Here is a 22,942-nt window from a genome sequence, read left to right on the forward strand (position 1 = left end):
ACAAAAATATATCCATGTATTTTTGATATTTTGTAGTGTGGAATGTTAAAAAAAATCAAGTGACATTTTGTTGTTTGGTCACATGATCTCTGCATGCTGGATATAGGTACGCGTGAATAGTGTGGAATAGGCGGTATACTACAGTATTATATCTTCTTTTCTTACATTTTTTGAGTCACATTTGCGAGTATAACAGTAGACTTTGCATGCAGTTGAAAATCCAAATTATAACGCAGTAGTGCAGGCCCGGGCAATTATTGACTCAGGGGCACCAAATTGAGAGGAAAGAAATGTGTCTGGGGGCCTGTATATCTATTTTTAGGAACGCTAATACAAAACCTGACAGTAATGTCTGATTGAATGCTAAAAACATTAGGACAGACCACAATGGAATTTTCCATTTTTTTTACTGAATGAGACACCCAGAATGGACATAGAAATAAAGAATAGGGGATTTACATTATTAACTATGAAGGATAAAACACTGAATATTGACAACATATGAACGTCACGCCCCCTCTCGATCGACATATTTTACAACCAAGCAAAACGCAACAAAAATGCAACAAACAGCAAAATATGAACGCGAAGTGCAAAAAAATAAAATCCCCCAACAATCCCTCAAATCTAGACTCCAAACATCCCAGAACCAGCTAGTCCGGTTACTTTTAGACCTCCACCCCAGATCACACCTCCCTCCAACCCACTTCACCAAAGTGGGCTGGCTCAGGGTGGAGGACAGAGTAAAACAACTTGCACTGAGCCTAGTCTATAAAATCCGCTACACCTCCCTGATACCGAAGTACATTTCAAACTACTTCCTTAACATAAATGACCGCCATAACCACAGACCACGTTAAACCCAGATTCCGATCTAACAAAGGTCTTAACTCATTCTCTTTTTATGCCACATCAATGTGGAATGCACTCCCAACAGGTGTAAAAGTAAGCGCATCTCTATATTCCTTCAAAACCGCTCTAAAACAACACCTCCAGGCAACTTCAAACCTTTACTAATACCCTCCTCAATTCACATCCCCTCTCCCCGGATTATAAATAACCTAATGTAAATAATCAAATGTACTTCTAATGTATTTACTTGCTCTTATGCTATCTGAACTCACCGTGTTCTCTACTCGCTGTACATATCATGCCAAGTAAGATCTACACTGTTTCAATGTCCATTTCTCTGTTGATGCAATTGTTGATGACTGAAGTACTGATATCAACCAAAGCTCCTCACCCCCCCAACCCCCCCTCCCCCCCCCCGACTGTAAATATTGTAAATAATTCAATGTATATACTATGATGATTAACCTGTGTGATGAATGTATCATGCTGATAGTATACAGTATATGTGTACCATGAATTGATTAACGTGGACCCCAACTTAAACAAGTTGAAAAACTTATTCGGGTGTTACCATTTAGTCGTCAATTGTATGGAATATGTACTGAACTTTGCAATTTACTAATAGAAGTTTCAATCAATCAATCAATGATATATCACTAACCTTTAGAATTTTGTTGTAAAAATCTCCTTCCACATCTGTCCCTAACACCTGCATTTCAGGCTGACGCTTTGTGGAAACACTCCCCACCCACACTGCTTGGTGCCTCGTCTGAGCTGCTGTGATTTAGATTACCATAGTAACTAATTGGATGACCATATTAACTAGTATATCACGAAAAAGTGCTGATTCCAACCATTGAAATACTTTGTGTAGTTCAAGACTTACGGTAATATGAAAACATCACTGCATATCAAAATGGCAGATACAGTTTCCATCTTAAAGATCTTAAAATAAATATTCGGGAATATCCGGCGGGCCAGATTGAAAAGCTTAACGGGCCGCATGTGGCCCCCGGGCCGTAATTGGCCCAGGTCTGCATTAGTTTATTAGTAAACGACTGTAGGGCTATTCAACCAAATTGTTTTGGGGCCCATATTTCCAAAAAATTAATGACCCAGGGGCCTAGGCTCTCCCTTCACTATCTTTCCTATTGGGTATATTCCTGACAACTATCATCATCTGCAGTGGACATTTTTGTCTATTTATTTAGTCAGAGTTTCTAAATTTGGAAATGAAAATGCCCCGTCCATGTGAGAATGGAGAGAAGTGTGTGTCTTTTCATGCGAACAAATGCAGAACGAAACTTAAACTGAAATGACTACTAAGTAAACAAAAACAGAACTCTGGACGACAGCAAAAACTTACTGTGAAGCAAAGACGTCGCCCAGAAAGTACATCCGAACCTGACATGAAAATCAACAATGTGCCCACAAAGAAGGGTAAAAACAACTGAAATGGTCTTGATTGCTATAACAAAGTATCGCTTAAAGGAAAAACATGAAACTCCAGCAGGAAAAGCCACCAAAATAGGAGCGCAAGACAAGAACTTAAACATTACACACAGCAAAACAGCAAAAAACTCAAAAAAAGTCAGGGCGTGATGTGACAGGTGGTGACAGTACACCTACTTTGAGACAAGAGCTATACTGATGCATGCTTGGTCATGGTTTGAAGTCATATCCAACAACGACTTTTTACTGTCAACTGAGATTTGTTTTTTAATGATTTCTGCTGGTGATGTGCCTCCGGAATTTTTCTCAACGCAAAAAGTGTGCTTTGGCTCAAAAAAGGTTGAAAAACACTGCATTAACAAATTGAATTCTGTAAGAAAATCCTCATTCGTCAAAAATCTATACTCTGGAGCCAAATGTCAGCCTCTTACTTGTTCCGAGTGACTTGCAAATAGCGGTATCGCTCACCATCTTCAAAAAGGGAACTAGACTGTACAACTCCTCTCTGGGACGGGGGATGGGGGGTATTAGGATGACAGGGGATGCAAAACATTAACAGTGCAATACGTTTTCATAACATGGTCACTACTGCCTACTTTGTCTTGTTATATTCTTATTTTACTGTTATATTGTTATTCCCATTGTTTTTATTCTTTTTGTAATATTTCTCTATTTTGTTTCCTTTTAAACCCCCATTATTTACTTTTTACTTTTTTTTAAATTGATCTCAACTCTGTACACTGCTGCTGGAATTTTAATTTTCCTGAAAGAACTCTCCTGAAGGAATCAATAAAGTACTATCTATCTATCTATCTATCTATCTAAACAAACACCGTTAGACAACAATTCCGTATCTACACTATATTGCCAAAAGTATATGGCCACCCATCCAAATGATCAGAATTAGGGTGTGGGGTTGTTTTTCAGGACCTTGGGCTTGGCCGCTTAGTTTCAGTGAAAGGAACTTTGAAAACATTTTGGACAATTCCTTGCTCCCAACCTTATGGGAACAGTTTGGAACGGGCCCCTTCCTCTTCCAACACGACAAGGTCCATAAAGACCTGGATGAAAGAGTCTGGTGCTGATGACCTTGAGTGGTCTGCACACATAGTTGCCAACCCTCCCGATCTTTCCCCGGAGACTCCCGAATTTCAGTGCCCCTCTCGAAAATCTCCCGGGGCAACCATTCCCCCAAATTTCTCCCGATTTCCACCCGGAGAAAAATATTGGGTGTGTGCCTCAAAGGCACTGCCTTTAGCGTCCTCCCTCACCTTAAAAGGTGACTATTACATATGTCTCCGTTATCCATAGGTTTATCTATAACCCATAAAGTAGGCAGGCACAGAGCTATTTCTCAGCGTGTGTTTATTCCAATACACTGACACACAACATCCGGATTCCCATCATGCATTGCTTCAAAACTATGGCAAGTAGTAATGTCCAAAAACGAAACAGAGACGAAGCAGAAGGAGGATGAGACAATGATGAGAGATATAGCAGATTAGTCTCTCTTAACAAGTGGCTGGATAGCTTCTGTAGACAACAGGGATTTACGTTTATTGATAATTGGCCCTCTTTTTGGGGCAAACCTGGCTTGCTGAGGAGAGACGGCATTCACCATAACCAGGGAGGCGCTATCCTCTTGTCTCGGAACATAGATTTCGCATTGAGCCACATTTGACTAACTGCACTAGAGCAAGCCCGGTCACAGGCAATTACAGAGCCTGCTAGCCTGGGTATGGAGTCAGTTAAGTTAGAACTAGCCAGCGCCAGGCTGGATGATCCCTGTACGCATAGCAATTTTCGTAGAATAATACACAACTCCATCCATCCATTTTCTACCGCTTATTCCCTTTTGGGGTCGCGGGGGGCGCTGGCGCCTATCTCAGCTACAGTCGGGCGGAAGGCGGGGTACACCCTGGACAAGTCGCCACCTCATCGCAGGGCAATACACAACTCACAAAATGTTTTTTCTGCAATGACTATGACTACGTCAGAGTTAGACATGCGTTCTACTGAGGTGGCAAATTATGATGCGTTCAGTTTATCACAGCGCCAAGTAGACACTCTGAAAATTCCCGTCATATCAATTTCTAGATATGGTCGTAATTATTTTAAGTACACTGCGCATAATAAACGCAACATTATTAATATTGCTACTACGGATAATTTTTATCAACAACTCCTTAAAACAGCCCACTACCTATAATATGGGCTTTCGAAACATCAGATCTTTGTCTCCCAAAACGTTATTAGTTAATGAGGTCATTAGAGACAACAACCTTAACGTCATCAGTCTTAGCGAAACCTGGCTTAAACCAGATGACTTTTTTGCGATAAATGAGGCATCCCCTCCTAACTATACGAATGCGCATATTGCCCATCCCCTTAAAAGCGGAGGGGGGGTCGCACTAATATACAACAAAACCTTTAACTTTAGTCCTAAGTTAAATAATAAATATAAATCGTTTGAGGTGCTTTCTATGAAGTCTGCCACACCTCTGCCTCTGTGCCTGGCCGTTATCTACCGCCCCCCCAGGGCCCCATTCAGACTTTATTAGTGAATTCTCAGAGTATGTTGCTGATCTAGTGGCGCACGCCGATAATATAATTATAATGGGGGACTTTAATATCCATATGAATACCCCATTGGACCCACCGTGCGTGGCGCTCCAGACTATAATTGATAGCTGTGGTCTTACACAAATAATAAATGAACCGACGCATCGCAGCGGTAATACGATAGACCTAGTGCTTGTCAGGAGTATCACCGTTTCCAAAGTTATGATACTCCCGTATACTAAAGTAATGTCCGATCATTACCTTATAAAATTTGAAGTTCAGACGCATGTTCGTCGAATTAATAATAATAATAATAACTACTATAGCAGCCGCAACATTAATACGGCCACAACGACAACTCTTGCTGACCTACTGCCCTCGGTAATGGCACTGTTCCCAAAGTATGTGGGCTCTATTGATAACCTCACTAACAACTTTAACAAGGCCCTGCGCGAAACCATTGATAGTATAGCACTGCTGAAGTTAAAAAAGGCTCCAAAAAGGCGTACGCCATGGTTTACTGAAGAAACTAGAGCTCAGAAATTATTATGTAGAAAGCTGGAACGCAAATGGCGCACGACTAAACTTGAGGTGCACCATCAAGCATGGAGTGATAGTTTAATAACTTATAAACGCATGCTTACCTTAGCTAAAACTAATTATTACTCAAATCTCATCCGCATTAATAAAAACGATCCAACATTTTTGTTTAGTACAGTAGCATCGCTAACCCAACAAGGGACTCCTTCGAGTAGCTCCAACCATTCGGCAGATGACTTTATGAAGTTCTTTACTAAGAAAATTGAACTTATTAGAAAGGAGATTAAAGACAATGCGTCCCAGCTACAACTGGGTTATAGTAACACAGATACGACTGTATATACGGCGGATACTGCAAATATCCAAAATAGTTTCTCTCGTTTTGATGAAATAACATTAGAAGAATTGTTACAACGTGTAAATGGAATAAAACAAACAACATGTTTACTTGACCCACTTCCTAGGAAACTTATCAAGGAGCTTTTTGTATTATTAGGTCTATCAGTGCTAAATATTATAAACTTATCACTTTCCTCGGGCACTGTTCCCCTAGCATTCAAAAAAGCGGTTATTCATCCTCTCCTTAAAAGACCTAACCTCGATCCTGACCTCATGGTAAACTACTCAGGGTCTCATGGTAAACTACTCAGGGTCTCACCTTCCCTTTATTTCGAAAATCCTCCAAAAAATTGTTGCAGAGCAGCTAAATAAACACTTAGCGTTTAACAATCTATGTGAAACCTTTCAATCCGGTTTCAGGGCAAATCACTCGACTGAGACAGCCCTCGCAAAATTGACTAATGATCTATTGCTAACGATGGATTCTGATGCGTCATCTATGTTGCTGCTCCTCGATCTTAGCGCTGCTTTCGATACCATCCATCCATCCATCCATTTACTACCGCTTATTCCCTTTCGGGGTCGCGGGGGGCGCTGGCGTCTATCTCAGCTACAATCGGGCGGAAGGCGGGGTACACCCTGGAGAAGTCGCCACCTCATCGCAGGGCTAACACAGATAGACAGAAAACATTCACACACTAGGGCCAATTTAGTGTTGCCAATCAACTTATCCCCAGGTGCATGTCTTTGGAAGTGGGACCGTCGATCATAATATTTTATTAGAGCGTATCAAAACACGAATTGGTATGTCGGACTCAGCCCTGTCTTGGTTTAACTCTTATCTTACTGATAGGATGCAGTGCGTCTCCCATAACAGTGTGACCTCGGACTATGTTAAGGTAACGTGTGGAGTTCCCCAGGGTTCGGTCCTTGGCCCTGTACTCTTCAGCATCTACATGCTGCCGCTGGGTGACGTCATAACGTCATACGCACATACGGTATTAGCTTTCACTGCTATGCTGAGGACACCCAACTCTACATGCCCCTAAAGCTGACCAACACGCCGGACTGTAGTCAGTTGGAAGCGTGTCTTAATGAAATTAAACAATGGATGTCCGCTAACTTTTTAAAACTTAACGCCAAAAAAACGGAAATGCTGATTATCGGTCCTGCTAGACACCGACCTCTATTTAATAATACAACTTTAACATTTGACAACCAAATAATAAAACAAGGTGACTCGGTAAAAAATATGGGTATTATCTTCGACCCAACTCTCTCCTTTGAGTTACACATTAAAAGCGTTACTAAAACGGCCTTCTTTCATCTTCGTAATATCGCAAAAATTTGTTCCATTTTGTTCACTAAAGACGCCGAAATCATTATCCATGCGTTTGTTACGTCTCGTTTCGACACGGCCTTCTTCCATCTTCGTAATATCGCTAAAATTTGTTCCATTTTGTTCACTAAAGACGCCGAAATCATTATCCATGCGTTTGTTACGTCTCGTTTCGATTACTGTAACGTATTATTTTCGGGTCTCCCCATGTCTAGCATTAAAAGATTACAGTTGGTACAAAATGCGGCTGCTAGACTTTTAACAAGAACAAGAAAGTTTGATCATATTACGCCTGTACTGGCTCACCTGCACTGGCTTCCTGTGCACTTAAGATGTGACTTTAAGGTTTTACTAATTACGTATAAAATACTGCACGGTCTAGCTCCAGCCTATCTTGCCGATTGTATTGTACCATATGTCCCGGCAAGAAATGTGCGTTCAAAAAACTCCGGCTTATTAGTGATTCCTAGAGCCCAAAAAAAGTCTGCGGGCTATAGAGCGTTTTCCATTCGGGCTCCAGTACTCTGGAATGCCCTCCCGGTAACAGTTCGAGATGCTACCTCAGTAGAAGCATTTAAGTCTCACCTTAAAACTCATCTGTATACTCTAGCCTTTAAATATACCTCCTTTTTAGACCAGTTGATCTGCCACTTCTTTCTCCTATGTCCCCCCCTCCCTTGTGGAGGGAGTCCGGTCCGATGACCATGGATGAAGTACTGGCTGTCCAGAGTCGAGACCCAGGATGGACCGCTCGCTCGGTTGGGGACATCTCTACGCTGCTGATCCGCCTCCGCTTGAGATGGTTTCCTGTGGACGGGACTCTTGCTGCTGTCTTGGATCCACTTGAACTGAACTCTCGCGGCTGTGTTGGAGCCACTATGGATTGAACTTTCACAGTATCATGTTAGACCCGCTCGACATCCATTGCTTTCGGTCCCCTAGAGGGGGGGGGGGATCCTCTCCAAGGTTTCTCATAGTCAGCATTGTCACTGGCGTCCCACTGGATGTGAATTCTCCCTGCCCACTGGGTGTGAGTTTTCCTTGCCCTTTTGTGGGTTCTTCCGAGGATGTTGTAGTCGTAATGATTTGTGCAGTCCTTTGAGACATTTGTGATTTGGGGCTATATAAATAAACATTGATTGATGGTCATGACGAGTAAAAAGGAGAAGTTCCAAAATTATTTGAATAAAATAATTTTAGTTCATCCAGGACAGCTCGAAGGGGAAGAGGTATGCTGCCTGCAAATTTTGTAGATCAGACTTCTCCATTGAACACAGTGGCCGCCCACCTCCCGAATTCGGAGGTCTCAAGGTTGGTTAGTATGCCTGCACAGAGTCCTGACCTGAACCCGATAAAAGTGAAGTGAATTGTGAAGTGAATTATATTTATATAGCGCTTTTCTCAAGTGACTCAAAGCGCTTTACATAGTGACACCCAATATCTAAGTTACATTTAAACCAGTGTGGGTGGCACTGGGAGCAGGTGGGTAAAGTGTCTTGCCCAAGGACACAACGGCAGTAACTAGGATGGCACAAGCGGGAATCGAACCTGCAACCCTCAAGTTGCTGGCATGGCCACTCTACCAACCGAGCCATGCCCACCTTTGGGATGCATTACAACGGAGACTGAAAGCCAGGCCTTCTCAGAATCCTGACCTGAACCTGATAGAACAACATTGGGATGGATTAGAACGGAGACTGAGAGCCAGGCCTTCTCAGAGTCCTGACCTGAGCCCGTTAGAACACCTTTGGCATGAGATAGAACGGAGACTAAGAGCCAGGCCTTCTCGACCAACATCAGTCTTCCGGTGTGACTTTGCTGGGGGACGTTTTGGACATTTTGGCATCCCGGGATGCCCAACATTCCTGCACAGATTCCTGACCTGAACCCGATAGAATACCTTTGGGATGAATTAAAACGGAGACTGAAAGCCAGGCCTTCTCAGAGTCCTTACCTGAACCCGATAGAACACCATTGGGATAAATTAGAAAAGAGACTAAGAGCCAGGCCTTCTCAGAGTCCTGACCTGAACCCGATAGAACCCCTTTGGGATGAATTAGAACGGAGACTGAAAGCCAGGCCTTCTCAGAGTCCTGACCTGAACCCGATAGACCCCCTTTGGGATGAATTAGAACGGAGACTGAAAGCCAGGCCTTCTCAGAGTCCTGACCTGAACCCGATAGAACACGTTTGGGATGAATTAGAAGGGAGACTGAGAACAAGGCCTTCTCAGAGTCCTGACCTGAACCCGATAGAACATCTTTGGGATGCATTACAACGGAGACTGAAAGCCAGGCCTTCTCAGAGTCCTGACCTGAACCGGATACAACCCCTTTGGGATGAATTAGAAAGGAGACTGAGAGGCAGGTTTTCTCAGAGTACTGACCTGAACCCGATAGAACACCTTTGGGATGAATTAGAACGTAGACTGAGAGCCAGGCCTTCTCAGAGTCCTGACCTGAACCCGATAGAACACCTTTGGGATGAAATAGAACGGAGACTAAGAGCCAGGCCTTCTCGACCAACATCAGTCTTCCGGTGTGACTTTGCTGGGGGAAGTTTTGGACATTTGGGCATCCCGGGATGCCCAACATACCTGCACAGAGTCCTGACCTGAACCCGATAGAACACCTTTGGGATGAATTAGAACGGCGACTGAAAGCCAGGCCTTCTCAGAGCCATGACCTGAACCCGATAGAACACCTTTGGGATTAATTAGAATGGAGACTGAGAGCCAAGCCTTCTCAGAGTCCTGACCTGAACCCGATAGAACACCATTGGGATAAATTAGAACGGAGACTGAGAGCCAGGCATTCTCGACCAACATCAGTCTTCCGGTGTGACTTTGCTAGGGGGCGTTTTGGACATGTTGGGCATCCCGGGATGCCCAACATTCCTGCACAGAGTCCTGACCTGAACCCGATAGACCCCTTTCGGGATGAATTAGAACGGAGACTGAAAGCCAGGCCTTCTCAGAGTCCTGACCTGAACCCGATAGAACATGTTTGGGATTAATTAGAAGGGAGACTGAGAACAAGGCCTTCCCAGAGTCCTGACCTGAGCCCGTTAGAACACCTTTGGCATGAGTTAGAACGGAGACTAAGAGCCAGGCCTTCTCGACCAACATCAGTCTTCCGGTGTGACTTTGCTGGGGGACGTTTTGGACATTTTGGCATCCCGGGATGCCCAACATTCCTGCACAGATTCCTGACCTAAACCCGATAGAATACCTTTGGGATGAATTACAACGGAGACTGAAAGCCAGGCCTTCTCAGAGTCCTGACCTGAACCCGATAGAACACCATTGGGATAAATTAGAAAAGAGACTAAGAGCCAGGCCTTCTCAGAGTCCTGACCTGAACCCGTTGGACCCTTGGGGATGAATTAGAACGGAGACTGAAAGCCAGGCCTTCTCAGAGTCCTGACCTGAACCCGATAGACCCCCTTTGGGATGAATTAGAACGGAGACTGAAAGCCAGGCCTTCTCAGAGTCCTGACCTGAACCCGATAGAACACGTTTGGGATGAATTAGAAGGGAGACTGAGAACAAGGCCTTCTCAGAGTCCTGACCTGAACCCGATAGAACATCTTTGGGATGCATTACAACGGAGACTGAAAGCCAGGCCTTCTCAGAGTCCTGACCTTAACCGGATACAACCCCTTTGGGATGAATTAGAAAGGAGACTGAGAGGCAGGTTTTCTCAGAGTACTGACCTGAACCCGATAGAACACCTTTGGGATGAATCAGAACGTAGACTGAGAGCCAGGCCTTCTCAGAGTCCTGACCTGCACCCGATAGAACACCTTTGGGATGAAATAGAACGGAGACTAAGAGCCAGGCCTTCTCGACCAACATCAGTCTTCCGGTGTGACTTTGCTGGGGGACGTTTTGGACATTTGGGCATCCTTCCCAACATACCTGCACAGAGTCCTGACCTGAACCCGATAGAACACCTTTGGGATGAATTAGAACGGAGACTGAAAGCCAGGCCTTCTCAGAGCCATGACCTGAACCCGATAGAACACGTTTGGGATTAATTAGAACGGAGACTGAGAGCCAAGCCTTCTCAGAGTCCTGACCTGAACCCGATAGAACACCATTGGGATAAATTAGAACGGAGACTGAGAGCCAGGCATTCTCGACCAACATCAGTCTTCCGGTGTGACTTTGCTGGGGGGCGTTTTGGACATGTTGGGCATCCCGGGATGCCCAACATTCCTGCACAGAGTCCTGACCTGAACCCGATAGACCCCCTTCGGGATGAATTAGAACGGAGACTGAAAGCCAGGCCTTCTCAGAGTCCTGACCTGAACCCGATAGAACATGTTTGGGATTAATTAGAAGGGAGACTGAGAACAAGGCCTTCCCAGAGTCCTGACCTGAACCCGATAGAACACCTTTGGGATGCATTACAACGGAGACTGAAAGCCAGGCTTTCTCAGAGTCCTGACCTGAACCGGATACAACCCCTTTGGGATGAATTAGAAAGGAGACTGAGAGGCAGGTTTTCTCAGAGTACTGACCTGAACCCGATAGAACAGCTTTGGGATGAATTAGAATGTAGACTGAGAGCCAGGCCTTCTCAGAGTCCTGACCTGAACCCGATAGAACACCTTTGGGATGAAATAGAACGGAGACTAAGAGCCAGGCCTTCTCGACCAACATCAGTCTTCCGGTGTGACTTTGCTTGGGGAAGTTTTGGACATTTGGGCATCCCGGGATGCCCAACATACCTGCACAGAGTCCTGACCTGAACCCGATAGAACACCTTTGGGATGAATTAGAACGGAGACTGAAAGCCAGGCCTTCTCAGAGCCCTGACCTGAACCCGATAGAACACGTTTGGGATTAATTAGAACGGAGACTGAGAGCCAAACCTTCTCAGAGTCCTGACCTGAACCCGATAGAACACCATTGGGATAAATTAGAACGGAGACTGAGAGCCAGGCATTCTCGACCAACATCAGTCTTCCGGTGTGACTTTGCTGGGGGGCGTTTTGGACATGTTGGGCATCCCGGGATGCCCAACATTCCTGCACAGAGTCCTGACCTGAACCCGATAGACCCCCTTCGGGATGAATTAGAACGGAGACTGAAAGCCAGGCCTTCTCAGAGTCCTGACCTGAACCCGATAGAACATGTTTGGGATTAATTAGAAGGGAGACTGAGAACAAGGCCTTCCCAGAGTCCTGACCTGAACCCGATAGAACACCTTTGGGATGCATTACAACGGAGACTGAAAGCCAGGCTTTCTCAGAGTCCTGACCTGAACCGGATACAACCCCTTTGGGATGAATTAGAAAGGAGACTGAGAGGCAGGTTTTCTCAGAGTACTGACCTGAACCCGATAGAACAGCTTTGGGATGAATTAGAATGTAGACTGAGAGCCAGGCCTTCTCAGAGTCCTGACCTGAACCCGATAGAACACCTTTGGGATGAAATAGAACGGAGACTAAGAGCCAGGCCTTCTCGACCAACATCAGTCTTCCGGTGTGACTTTGCTTGGGGAAGTTTTGGACATTTGGGCATCCCGGGATGCCCAACATACCTGCACAGAGTCCTGACCTGAACCCGATAGAACACCTTTGGGATGAATTAGAACGGAGACTGAAAGCCAGGCCTTCTCAGAGCCCTGACCTGAACCCGATAGAACACGTTTGGGATTAATTAGAACGGAGACTGAGAGCCAAACCTTCTCAGAGTCCTGACCTGAACCCGATAGAACACCATTGGGATAAATTAGAACGGAGACTGAGAGCCAGGCCTTCTCGACCAACATCAGTCTTCCGGTGTGACTTTGCTGGGGCGTTTAGGACATTTTGGGCATCCCGGGATACCCAACTGGCCTGCACAGAGTCCTGACCTAAACCAGATAGAACCCCTTTGGGATGAATTAGAACGGAGACTGAGAGCCAGGCCTTCTCGACCAACATCAGTCTTCCGGTGTGACTTTGCTGGGGGCGTTTTGGACATGTTGGGCATCCCGGGATGCCCAACATACCTGCACAGAGTCCTGACCTGAACCTGATAGAACACCTTTGGGATGCATTACAACGGAGACTGAAAGCCAGGCCTTTTTAGAGTCCTGACCTGAACCGGATACAACCCTTTTGGGATTAATTAGAGCGGAGACTGAGAGGCAGCCTTTCTCAGAGTTCTGACCTAAACCCGATTGAACACCATTGGGATAAAATTAGAAAAGAGACTAAGAGCCAGGCCTTCTCAGAGTCCTGACCTGAACCCGATAGAACACCTTTGGGATGAATTAGAACGGAGACTGAGAGCCAGGCCTTCTCGATCAACATCGGTGTTCCGGTGTGACTTTGCTGGGGCGTTTTGGACGTGTTGGGTATTCTGGGATGCCCAACATGTCTGCACAGAGTCCTGACCTGAAACAGATAGAACCCTTTTGGGATGAATTAGAACGGAGACTGAGAGCCAGGCCTTCTCGACCAACATCAGTGTTCCGGTGTGACTTTGCTGGGGGCGTTTTGGACATGTTGGGCACCCTGCGACCTGCGCAGCCGGCGGCGGTACTTGTGGCACTCCAAACCTGGGTGTGATTTTTAACATTTTGTGGACTTTTGCCAACTTTTTCAAACTTTTCTACCCCCCACTGCTGGTGAGACTTTGCTGGCTGCGTTTTGGACATGTCGGGACCTCACCAATGCGCTTTTGGAAGAATGTTCCTATAAAGAAAACACCTATAAACACACTCCGCAACCTTGTGGACAGCCTTTCCCGGAAGATTTGAAGCTGTAATATCTTGAAAAAGGTGGACCCACATCATATTGAACCCTTTGGGTTAAGAAAGGGATGGCACTTCAACTTCATATGTGAGTCAAGGCAGGTGGCCAAATACTTTTGGCAATATAGTGTATGTGGTTGTGCCTCATGTGTTTGTATGGGAGCATCTCCAGCTCCAGTAGCCAAATGGCTGCTAATGTCCTATGATGTGACCCTACAGTGTGTAACACTTAAATGTGCATGTAGAACAGCACAAAGCTTGTGTAAAAGTCAGACGTAGACACTTCCTGCTCACCCGTGTGGCTGCGCTTGTGCACCAGCAGAACGTTGATGCTAACGCACGACAGGCCGCAGATGTCACAGTTGAGCTTCCCCGTGGGCTGCGAATGTGGACTCATCGCTCCGGCCATGTACGTCCTCTCTGGCGCCACCCGTGCTGGGGAGTCCTGCATGGCTGAATAGCGTGAATAGTCCGCCAGCGACAGGTCCTCTGGTTCATTCACGTAGTCCTTCTCGTCGTCGTTTTCGTCGTCGTCCTCTGTCCTGTCTCCGTCGTATCCTTCTTCCATACCTTCCTCCACCGCCCCATCTCCTTCTTCTTTTGGAAAAATCGGCCTTTTTTCTTTGGTCTCATTGTTTTCAGGCTCGTCAGGCTCCACCTTGATCATGCCTGAGCAAAAACAAAAAAACAAAAAAAACAACAAGTTAGCCAAATGAATACATTTGTACTTTGGTTTTTGTGGGCTAACCCTAACCCTAATCCTAAACCGACCCGGTTTACAAAAACTGTCCCCCAAATTTTGCCCAAGTTTTCATTAGCCATCTCAGTTATCGTAAAAAACCCAAAACCAGTGAAGTTGGCCCACTGTGTAAATCGGAAATAACACAGAATACAATGATTCGCAAATCCTTTTCAACTTATATTCAATTAAATAGACCAGTGTTTTTTAACCACTGTGCCGCGACACTCTAGTGTGATGTAAGATATTGTCTGGTGGGCCGTGGGAAATAAAGCAACTTCCCCTTAATTGGTCCGAAAAATATTTTTTGCAAAGTGTTTTTCATCCTTTTTTGGTACGTAATAGGTATGTAACGCCTAAACCAGGGGTTGGGAACCTTTTTGGCTGAGAGAGCCATGAAAGCCAAATATTTTAAAACGTATTTCCGTGAGAGCCGTCTAACATTTTTAACACCGAATACAACTGTCAGGTTCAAACACTGATGACATCTATTAAACAGACTCGAGAGTCATAGGTTCCTTACCCCTGGTTTAAACCAAAAATGAACAAAAGGTAAATCCCTCTAGGAAAAGGCACTGAAGCATAGGGATGGCTATGCAAAACATAAGTAAAACTGAACTCGCTACAAAGTAAACAAAAACAGAATGCTGGATGACAGCAAAAACTTACAGGGTGTGGAGCCGAGACGGCGTCCACAAAGTACATCCGTACATGATGTGACAATCAACAGTGTCCCCACAAAGAAGGATAGCGCACGCACAACTTAAATAGTCTTGATTGCGAAAACAAAGCAGGTGCGGGCGATAGAACTCAAAGGAAGGCATTACGCTGCTACAGGAAAACAGCAACAAAACAGGAAGTGTCACCAAAATAACAGCGCAAGACAGGAACTAAAGCACTACGCACAGGAAACAACAACAAACTCAAAATAAGGCACGACAATCTGGTGGAATTTAATTTTTTAACCTTTTCTGCTGGTGGTGTGCCTCTGTATTTTTTTTTATGAAAAAAATGTGCCTTTGCTCAAAAAAGGTTGAAAAACACTGGAATAGACTGCAAAAACAAGATACCCAACGTTCAAACTGGTAAACTTCGTAATTTTTTGCAAATATTAGCTCATTTGGAATTTGATGTCTGCGACGTGTTTCAAAAAAGCTGGCACAAGCGGCAAAAAAAACTGAGAAAGTTGAGGAACGCGCATCAAAAACTTATTTTGAATGTCCCATAGGTGAACAGGCTAATTGGGAACAGGCGGTTGCCATGATTGGGTGTAAAAGCAGCTTCCATGTAATGCTCCGTCAAAATTAATTGCATCAAATTAAACATGTCAAATCTAATTATGAATAATAATTTTTAAATAAAAAAAAAAATTAATTGCCTAAATTATTTAATTCCGTATCTTGTAGTTGTCTTGAGCATAAATGTTTTACATTTTTGTGAAGTCTTGTGCATTTTTAAACTGTTAAAATTGTATGATTTTTGGGGAAAATTAACATAAATGTATACAATTAACTGCATCAAAATTAAATATAAAATTTCGAAATTAATCATGAATAACAATTTGTTAATACAATAAATTAACTAACTCCTTAAATTATTAAATTTTGCATCATTTAGTCATCTTGAGTATAATTGTTTCACATTTTTGTGAAATTGTGTGCCTTTTTAAACAGTTAAAATTGTTGAATGTTTTTTTAAAAACATGAAAATAAATGTATAAAATTAATTGCATCAAATTAAATATAACATGTCGAAATTAATTATGTAAATTAATAATAATTTGTGAATAAAATAAATTAACTAATTGCTTAAATTATTTAATTTTGCATCATTCAGACTTTTTGGGCATAAATGTTTGACATTTGTGTGAAGTGTGAACTGTTAAAATTGTTCTTTGTTTTTTTTGAAAAAATAATACAAATCTATAAAAGTATGAATAATAATTATGAATATCAATTATGAATAATACTTTGTTAATAAAATACATTTATTAATTGCTTAAATTATTACATTTTGCATCATTTGGTTGTCTTGAGCCTAAATGTTTGACATTTTTGTGAAGTTTTGTGCAGTTTTAAACTGTTAAAATTGTCGTATGACTTTTTGAGAAAATTAACATAAATGTATACAATTAATTGCATCAAATTAAATACAAAATGTCGAATTAATTGTGAATAATAATTTGTTAATAAAAAAAATATTAATTGCTTAAATTATCTGCGATGGGAGGGCGACTTGTCCAGGATGTACCCCGCCTTCCGCCCGATTGTAGATGAGATAGGCACCAGCGCCCCCCGCGACCCTAAAGGGAATAAGCGGTAGATAAATGGATGGAGGGATAGATGGATGGATGCTTCAATTATTTCATTGTGCATCATTTAAGTGTGATGAGCATAAATGTTTAATATTTTTGTGTATTTTTAAACTGTTAAAATTGTTGTATGTTTTTTTTTTAATTAACATAAATGCATAACAATTAGTTGCATCAAATTGAATATAACATGTCGAAATTAATTATGAATAATAATGTGTTCTTAAAATAAATGAACTAATTACTTAAATTATTTCATTGTGCATCATTTAGTTGTCTTGAGCATAAATGTTTAGTATTTTTGTGCATTTTTAAACTGTTAAAATTGTTGTATGTTTTTTTGAAAAAATAATAAAAATATATAAAAGTATGAATAATACTTATGAATATCAATTATGAATAATACTTTGTTAATAAAATAAATTTATTAATTGCTTAAATTATTAAATTTTGCATCATTTAGTCGTCTTGAGCATAAATGTTTGACATTTTTGTGAAGTTTTGTGCATTTTTAAACTGTTAAAATTGTTGTATGATTTTTTGGGGGGAAAATTAACATAAATGTATCAATTTAATTGCATCAAATTAAATATAAAATTTCGAAATTAATTATGAATAATAACTTAACAAAAAAATAATTCATTGCTTAAATTATTTCATTGTGCATCATTTAGTTGTCTTGAGCATAAATGTTTGAGATTTCTGTGAGGTTTTGTGCATTTTCAAACTGTTAAAATTCATTTATGATTTTTTTGAAAAATGAACATCAATATATAAAATTAATTGCAACAAATTAAATATAACATGCCAAAATTAATTAGGAATAATAATTTGTTAAATTTTTTTTTTAACTAATTCCTTAAATTATTTAATTTTGCATCATTTAGTCATCTTGAGCATGAATGTTTGACATTTTTGTGTAGTTTAATGTTTTTTTTTAAACTGTTAAAATTGTTGTATGTCGAAATTAATTATGAATAATAATTTGTTAATAAATTAAATAAACATTTTATTTATTTATACATTTCAGAACATTTTATGATACATTAAACATTTCTTATGCAATCAAAGAACAATATTTCGTCCATCCGTCCATTTCCTACCGCTTGTCCCTTTTGGCTTTTAGTAATAAGTATACAAACAGGTTACACAGTCTCGTATTGTGACTGTAACGTATGCAGTGACATATTGTGTCTTATTATTTTGTCAAAATTATGAGGGACAAGCAGTAGAAAATGGAGGGATGGATTATTGATCTACTTGTTCATTTACTGTTAATATTTGGTTACATTCTGTTGTAACATATTCATTACACACTTCTGTTAAAATGTTTCTGTTGTTTGGATACTTAACATATATTTTAGTTGATACTACAAATTTAGGTATCGATCCGATACCAAGTAGTTACAGGCCATATGTTGGTCATGGTTAAGGTTCTCCTGTGTCCAGGGACATATTTCCTGAGTTTATAAACAATAAAAAAGTCACAAAAAATATTTTGTGATAATATAAAATATAAATTTAATCATTGTAGTATCAGCTATCTAATGTTCTTTTATTTGGCATCTTTACAAAACCGGGAGTACCCATACAAAATAAACAAAAAAAAAACCCATACAGTTTCCTGCATGATTTTGGGGAAAAGCTGACACAAAATCAGGCAATGACCAAAAAAGGCCCAGGAAACCTACTTTTACTCAAACATAAAACGGTAAAGATGACAAAAATACAACGTTGACACAATGCACATCAGACGTGGCTTATGTTGGTTACATTTGCTGCCTTTTGGAGACAAAGCGGAAGAGGAACTTAGTTTTTGCTGATCACGACTCGTCAGGAGATGTGTGCTGAAGATTAGGATTAAGACGTTTCCTGTGAATAAAATTAGGACAGGTAAAAAAAAAAAAAAAACTCCATTCTTTGTTTATGTTGCAATATATTTCACGGTTGAAGAGGGTTTTTTTTTTCTTGAAAAACAAAAGCAGAGGTCCTGCCGATTGACGACTTATGTTCTGGTCACACTGACACATCCTGAGGACTTGTTTGCATGCGACTGTGCGTCAAGCAGCCACCTGTAAAGACAGTTCCATCCAAGAACCGCAGCATGGTCTCTGCAACGACAGCCCCCCCTCGCACTGTGGTGAGCGCTCAGAGGTGCTATGGAAACTTTGCACTTTGAACGTGCGGAGAAGCCTGGCGTGTCTCAGCAGAGTGAACCACATGTATGGTGCACAAGTAGAGCGGGGCTTTCGGAAGCTCGCCTTGCAGGATGGGGAGCGCCATTTTTCAAATAACACTCGACAAATACATGCACAGTTGTCAGTTTTGGTTGAACGCTGCCAAACTTAATTTGTCTCCATATACGTATTTTGTTTGTATGATTCTCTTTTCCATGAGCAACATGTGGGCTATTGTACCACCGAACATTGGCCTGGATGAATCACGTATCACGCCCACAACAGTGACAGAGTCACCTGTAAAAAAAAATACTAAATGAATTCTGATAGTACCAGATAAATATGAATAATTGTCCATTGGACTGTGTTATAAATGCATTTTACGTGCCTGCTTCTGTTTGTCAGCATATCCCCAACACAATGTTTGCAGCAATATGTATTCTACAATATACAACAAGTAGAGATGTTCAATAATGGCTTTTTTGCCCATATTGTCCAATCCCTAATTACCGATTCCGATATCAACCGATACCGATATATACCTAATTAACACATTATTATGCCTAATTTTGTTGAGATGACCCGCTGGATGCATTAAACAATGTAACTTTACCATGAATTGATTAACGTGGACCCTGACTTAAACAAGTTGAAAAACTTATTCGGGTGTTACCATTTAGTGGTCAATTGTAGGGAATGTGTACTGTACTGTGCAATCTACTAATACAAGTTTCAATCAATCGATCAAAAACAAGGTTTTCCAAAATTAGAGAACAACTTCAACTCCACTTATGGGAAAAAAGTGCCAACATGGCACTGCCATATTTATTAATGAAGTCACAAAGTGTATTTTTTTTTAACATGCCTCAAAACAGCTTGCAAGTTGGAACATGCTCTCCCTGAGATAATCCTTATACCCACTACAACAATGAGAAGTACTATACTTTGACTTTCACAAAGTGCATTATTATTATTTAGTTTTCTAAACATCAGTCCAGAGTGTACTAGACTCTCATACACGTAGGCCCTACGTCCGTGTTTAACCAGATAGGAACCGCTCTGTATAGCAGCGTTTAAAAAAGTCACTAGTTTGACTTTTTGAAACTGATACCAATAATTTCCGATATTACATTTTAACTCATGTATCGGCCGATAATATCGGCAGGCTGATAATATTGGCAGGCAGATATTAATGGACATCTCTGATAACAAGTGCTAAATAGGGTGTGCAAACTCTAAAATTGTGTGTACTAATAGCGTGTAATCTACAAAACCCAAAACCAGTAAAGTTGGCACGTTGTGTAACTTGTAAGTAAAAACAGAATACAAAGATTTGCAAATCCTTTTTAACTTGTATTCAATTGAATAAACTGCAAAGACAAAATATTTAAGGTTTTCGAATTGGAAAACTTTGTTATTTTTTTGCAAATATGAGCTCATTTGGAATTTGATGCCAGCAACATGTTTTTAAAAAAGCAGGCACAAGTGAAGTGAAGTGAATTATATTTATATAGCGCTTTTTCTCTAGTGACTCAAAGCGCTTTACATAGTGAAACCCAATATCTAATTTTTACATTTAAACCAGTGTGGGTGGCACTAGGAGCAGGTGGGTAAAGTGTCTTGCCCAAGGACACAACGGCAGTGACTAGGATGGCGGAAGCGGGGATCGAACCTGCAACCCTCAAGTTGCTGGCACAACCGCTCTCCCAACCGAGCTATACCGCCCAAGTGACAAAAAAGACTGAGAAAGTTGAGGACTGCTCATCAAACACTTATTTGGAAGATCCCACAGGTGAACAGGCTAATTGGGAACAGGAGGTTGCCATGATTGGGGATGTGGGGGGTGGGGTGGGGGTGTGGGTGTGGTCGGGCGTGGTTGGGGGCGGGACATGGTTGGGGTGTGGTTAAGAGTCAAATATTTAATATATACTGTATATTAAATATATATATATATATATATATATATTATTTATATGTATATATATAATACTTGACTTTCAGTGAATTCTAGCTATATATATATGTATATATATATATATATATATATATATATATATATATATATATATATATATATATGTATATATAAAAGAAATACTTGAATTTCAGTGTTCATTTATTTACACATATACACACACATAGCACTCATCTACTCATTGTTGAGTTAAGGGTTGAAATGTTCTATTCTCTGTCACTATTTTTCTAACCACAGCTAGACTCTCTGGCAGAGAAGAAGTCTAGCAAAACTACCAGCAATTATGGACAACACCTCCCACCCACTACACTCGGACCTTGCGGAGAGAATGAACACGTTCAGTGGAAGGCTCAGACACCCAAAATGTAACATGGAACGACACAGGAGGTCCTTCATACCGACAGCCATCAGACTGTATAATGCATATGTTCCTTGACTGCACGTAAATGTAGAATATATGTAGAATATATTTATATTATTTATATATTATATATATATATTATATATGATATATTATATATATAGATATATATATCATATTATTTATCATCATTGTTTATTGTGAGCAAACTGTGGTGCTGAATTAAATAAAGTACATTCTATTCTACATTCTATTCTATTCTATGTAAAGTAGATGGCAGTATTGTCCTGTTTAAGAGTGTCACAAGTTCACAACTTTGGAGCTTACGGCAGACGAACTGCTTTACGGTAGACGAAAATAGTAGACAGCTGTTGTTGTGTGTTATTACCGGTCTGGGAGGACTTTAATGAAACTGCCTAACAATAAACCCACAGAAGAAACCAAGAACTCGCCCTTGATCATTCTACAGTTATAACGTCATTGGGCAGACACGCTCTTTATACTGTGGGACAGCGGGCGTGAAAACAGACTGTCGACACGTCACTCAGGTCCGCTTGGAGCTGGAGGGGGCGTGGCCTCCAGCCTCGCCTGAATTTCGGGAGATTTTCGGGAGAACATTTTTCCCGGGAGGTTTTCGGAAGAGGCACTGAATTTCGGGAGTCTCCCGGAAAATCCGAGAGGGTTGGCAAGTATGGAACCAGCCCCTTAAGTAATCCAGAAGAAAACAATTTGAAATGGTATTGCTGAAAAGACAGTGTTTCTAATATTTTAAATATTTGACGGCCTGTGTATGTTGACACATACACAGGTCGAGTATTCTCTCTCAGTTTTGCAGCTTGATCGCCTTCTTAGTCTCATCCATTTGTGTGTAAATGTGCCAGTTTGGACGTAGATTTCCAACTTGCTAAATATAGGCGCAAAACAATTCAGCCTTGATAAATCACGAATCGCATTGCTGAATGATTATACCTACATCTCCTCCTCCTAGTAGTAACAGGATACTTGAGGGCGTTCTGGTAATCAGCATACATTCTGCATATATGAATACAAACACACTAAAGGGATTGCACTCTCTATTTTGCTCATTTAAGAAACTCAACGCTATGTGCCCGAGCTTAGTAGATCAGCTTTGGCATGCGCTAATAATCCCCTCGATTCCCCCCAAAATTTATTAACTGGCTGGAATATAAAGACAATATACCATACATCCGTATTTTGCGGATGCATATGCAAAAGTGCAATATATATTTATCTGTACAGTATTCTATTTATTTATATCTGCACCTTAATAATTTTTTATCCTGCACTACCATGAGCTAACACAACAAAATGTTGTTCTTATCTGTACTGTAAAGTTCAAATTTGAATGACAATAAAAAAAAAAAAGTCTAAATCTAAGTCTATCAAGTTTGCAGGTTGTTTCAATACATGCATATATTTTTTTAAATGTATTTAATTTGTTTATCATATTATTTACTGTATCACTTACACACACAACCATTTAGCAAGCCCTAGAGGTGTCCCAGAGCAAATTTTTCAAATCTGA

The 22,942-nt window shown here is 41.2% G+C and overlaps 1 protein-coding gene across 2 annotated transcripts in view; it reads right to left on the minus strand.

Moving 5' to 3' along the window:
- LOC133557516 (zinc finger protein Aiolos-like) overlaps positions 1–22,942 on the minus strand; it is a 63,827-nt gene that overhangs the window by 35,644 nt on the left and 5,241 nt on the right. For both annotated transcript variants that reach the window (XM_061908001.1, XM_061908011.1), the window contains exon 4: positions 14,128–14,502. In XM_061908001.1, coding sequence (XP_061763985.1) covers positions 14,128–14,502 — 375 coding nt within the window. The remainder of the gene's footprint in view (positions 1–14,127; positions 14,503–22,942) is intronic.

This window comes from Nerophis ophidion, linkage group LG01, assembly GCF_033978795.1.
Source record: "Nerophis ophidion isolate RoL-2023_Sa linkage group LG01, RoL_Noph_v1.0, whole genome shotgun sequence".
NCBI lineage: Eukaryota > Metazoa > Chordata > Actinopteri > Syngnathiformes > Syngnathidae > Nerophis > Nerophis ophidion.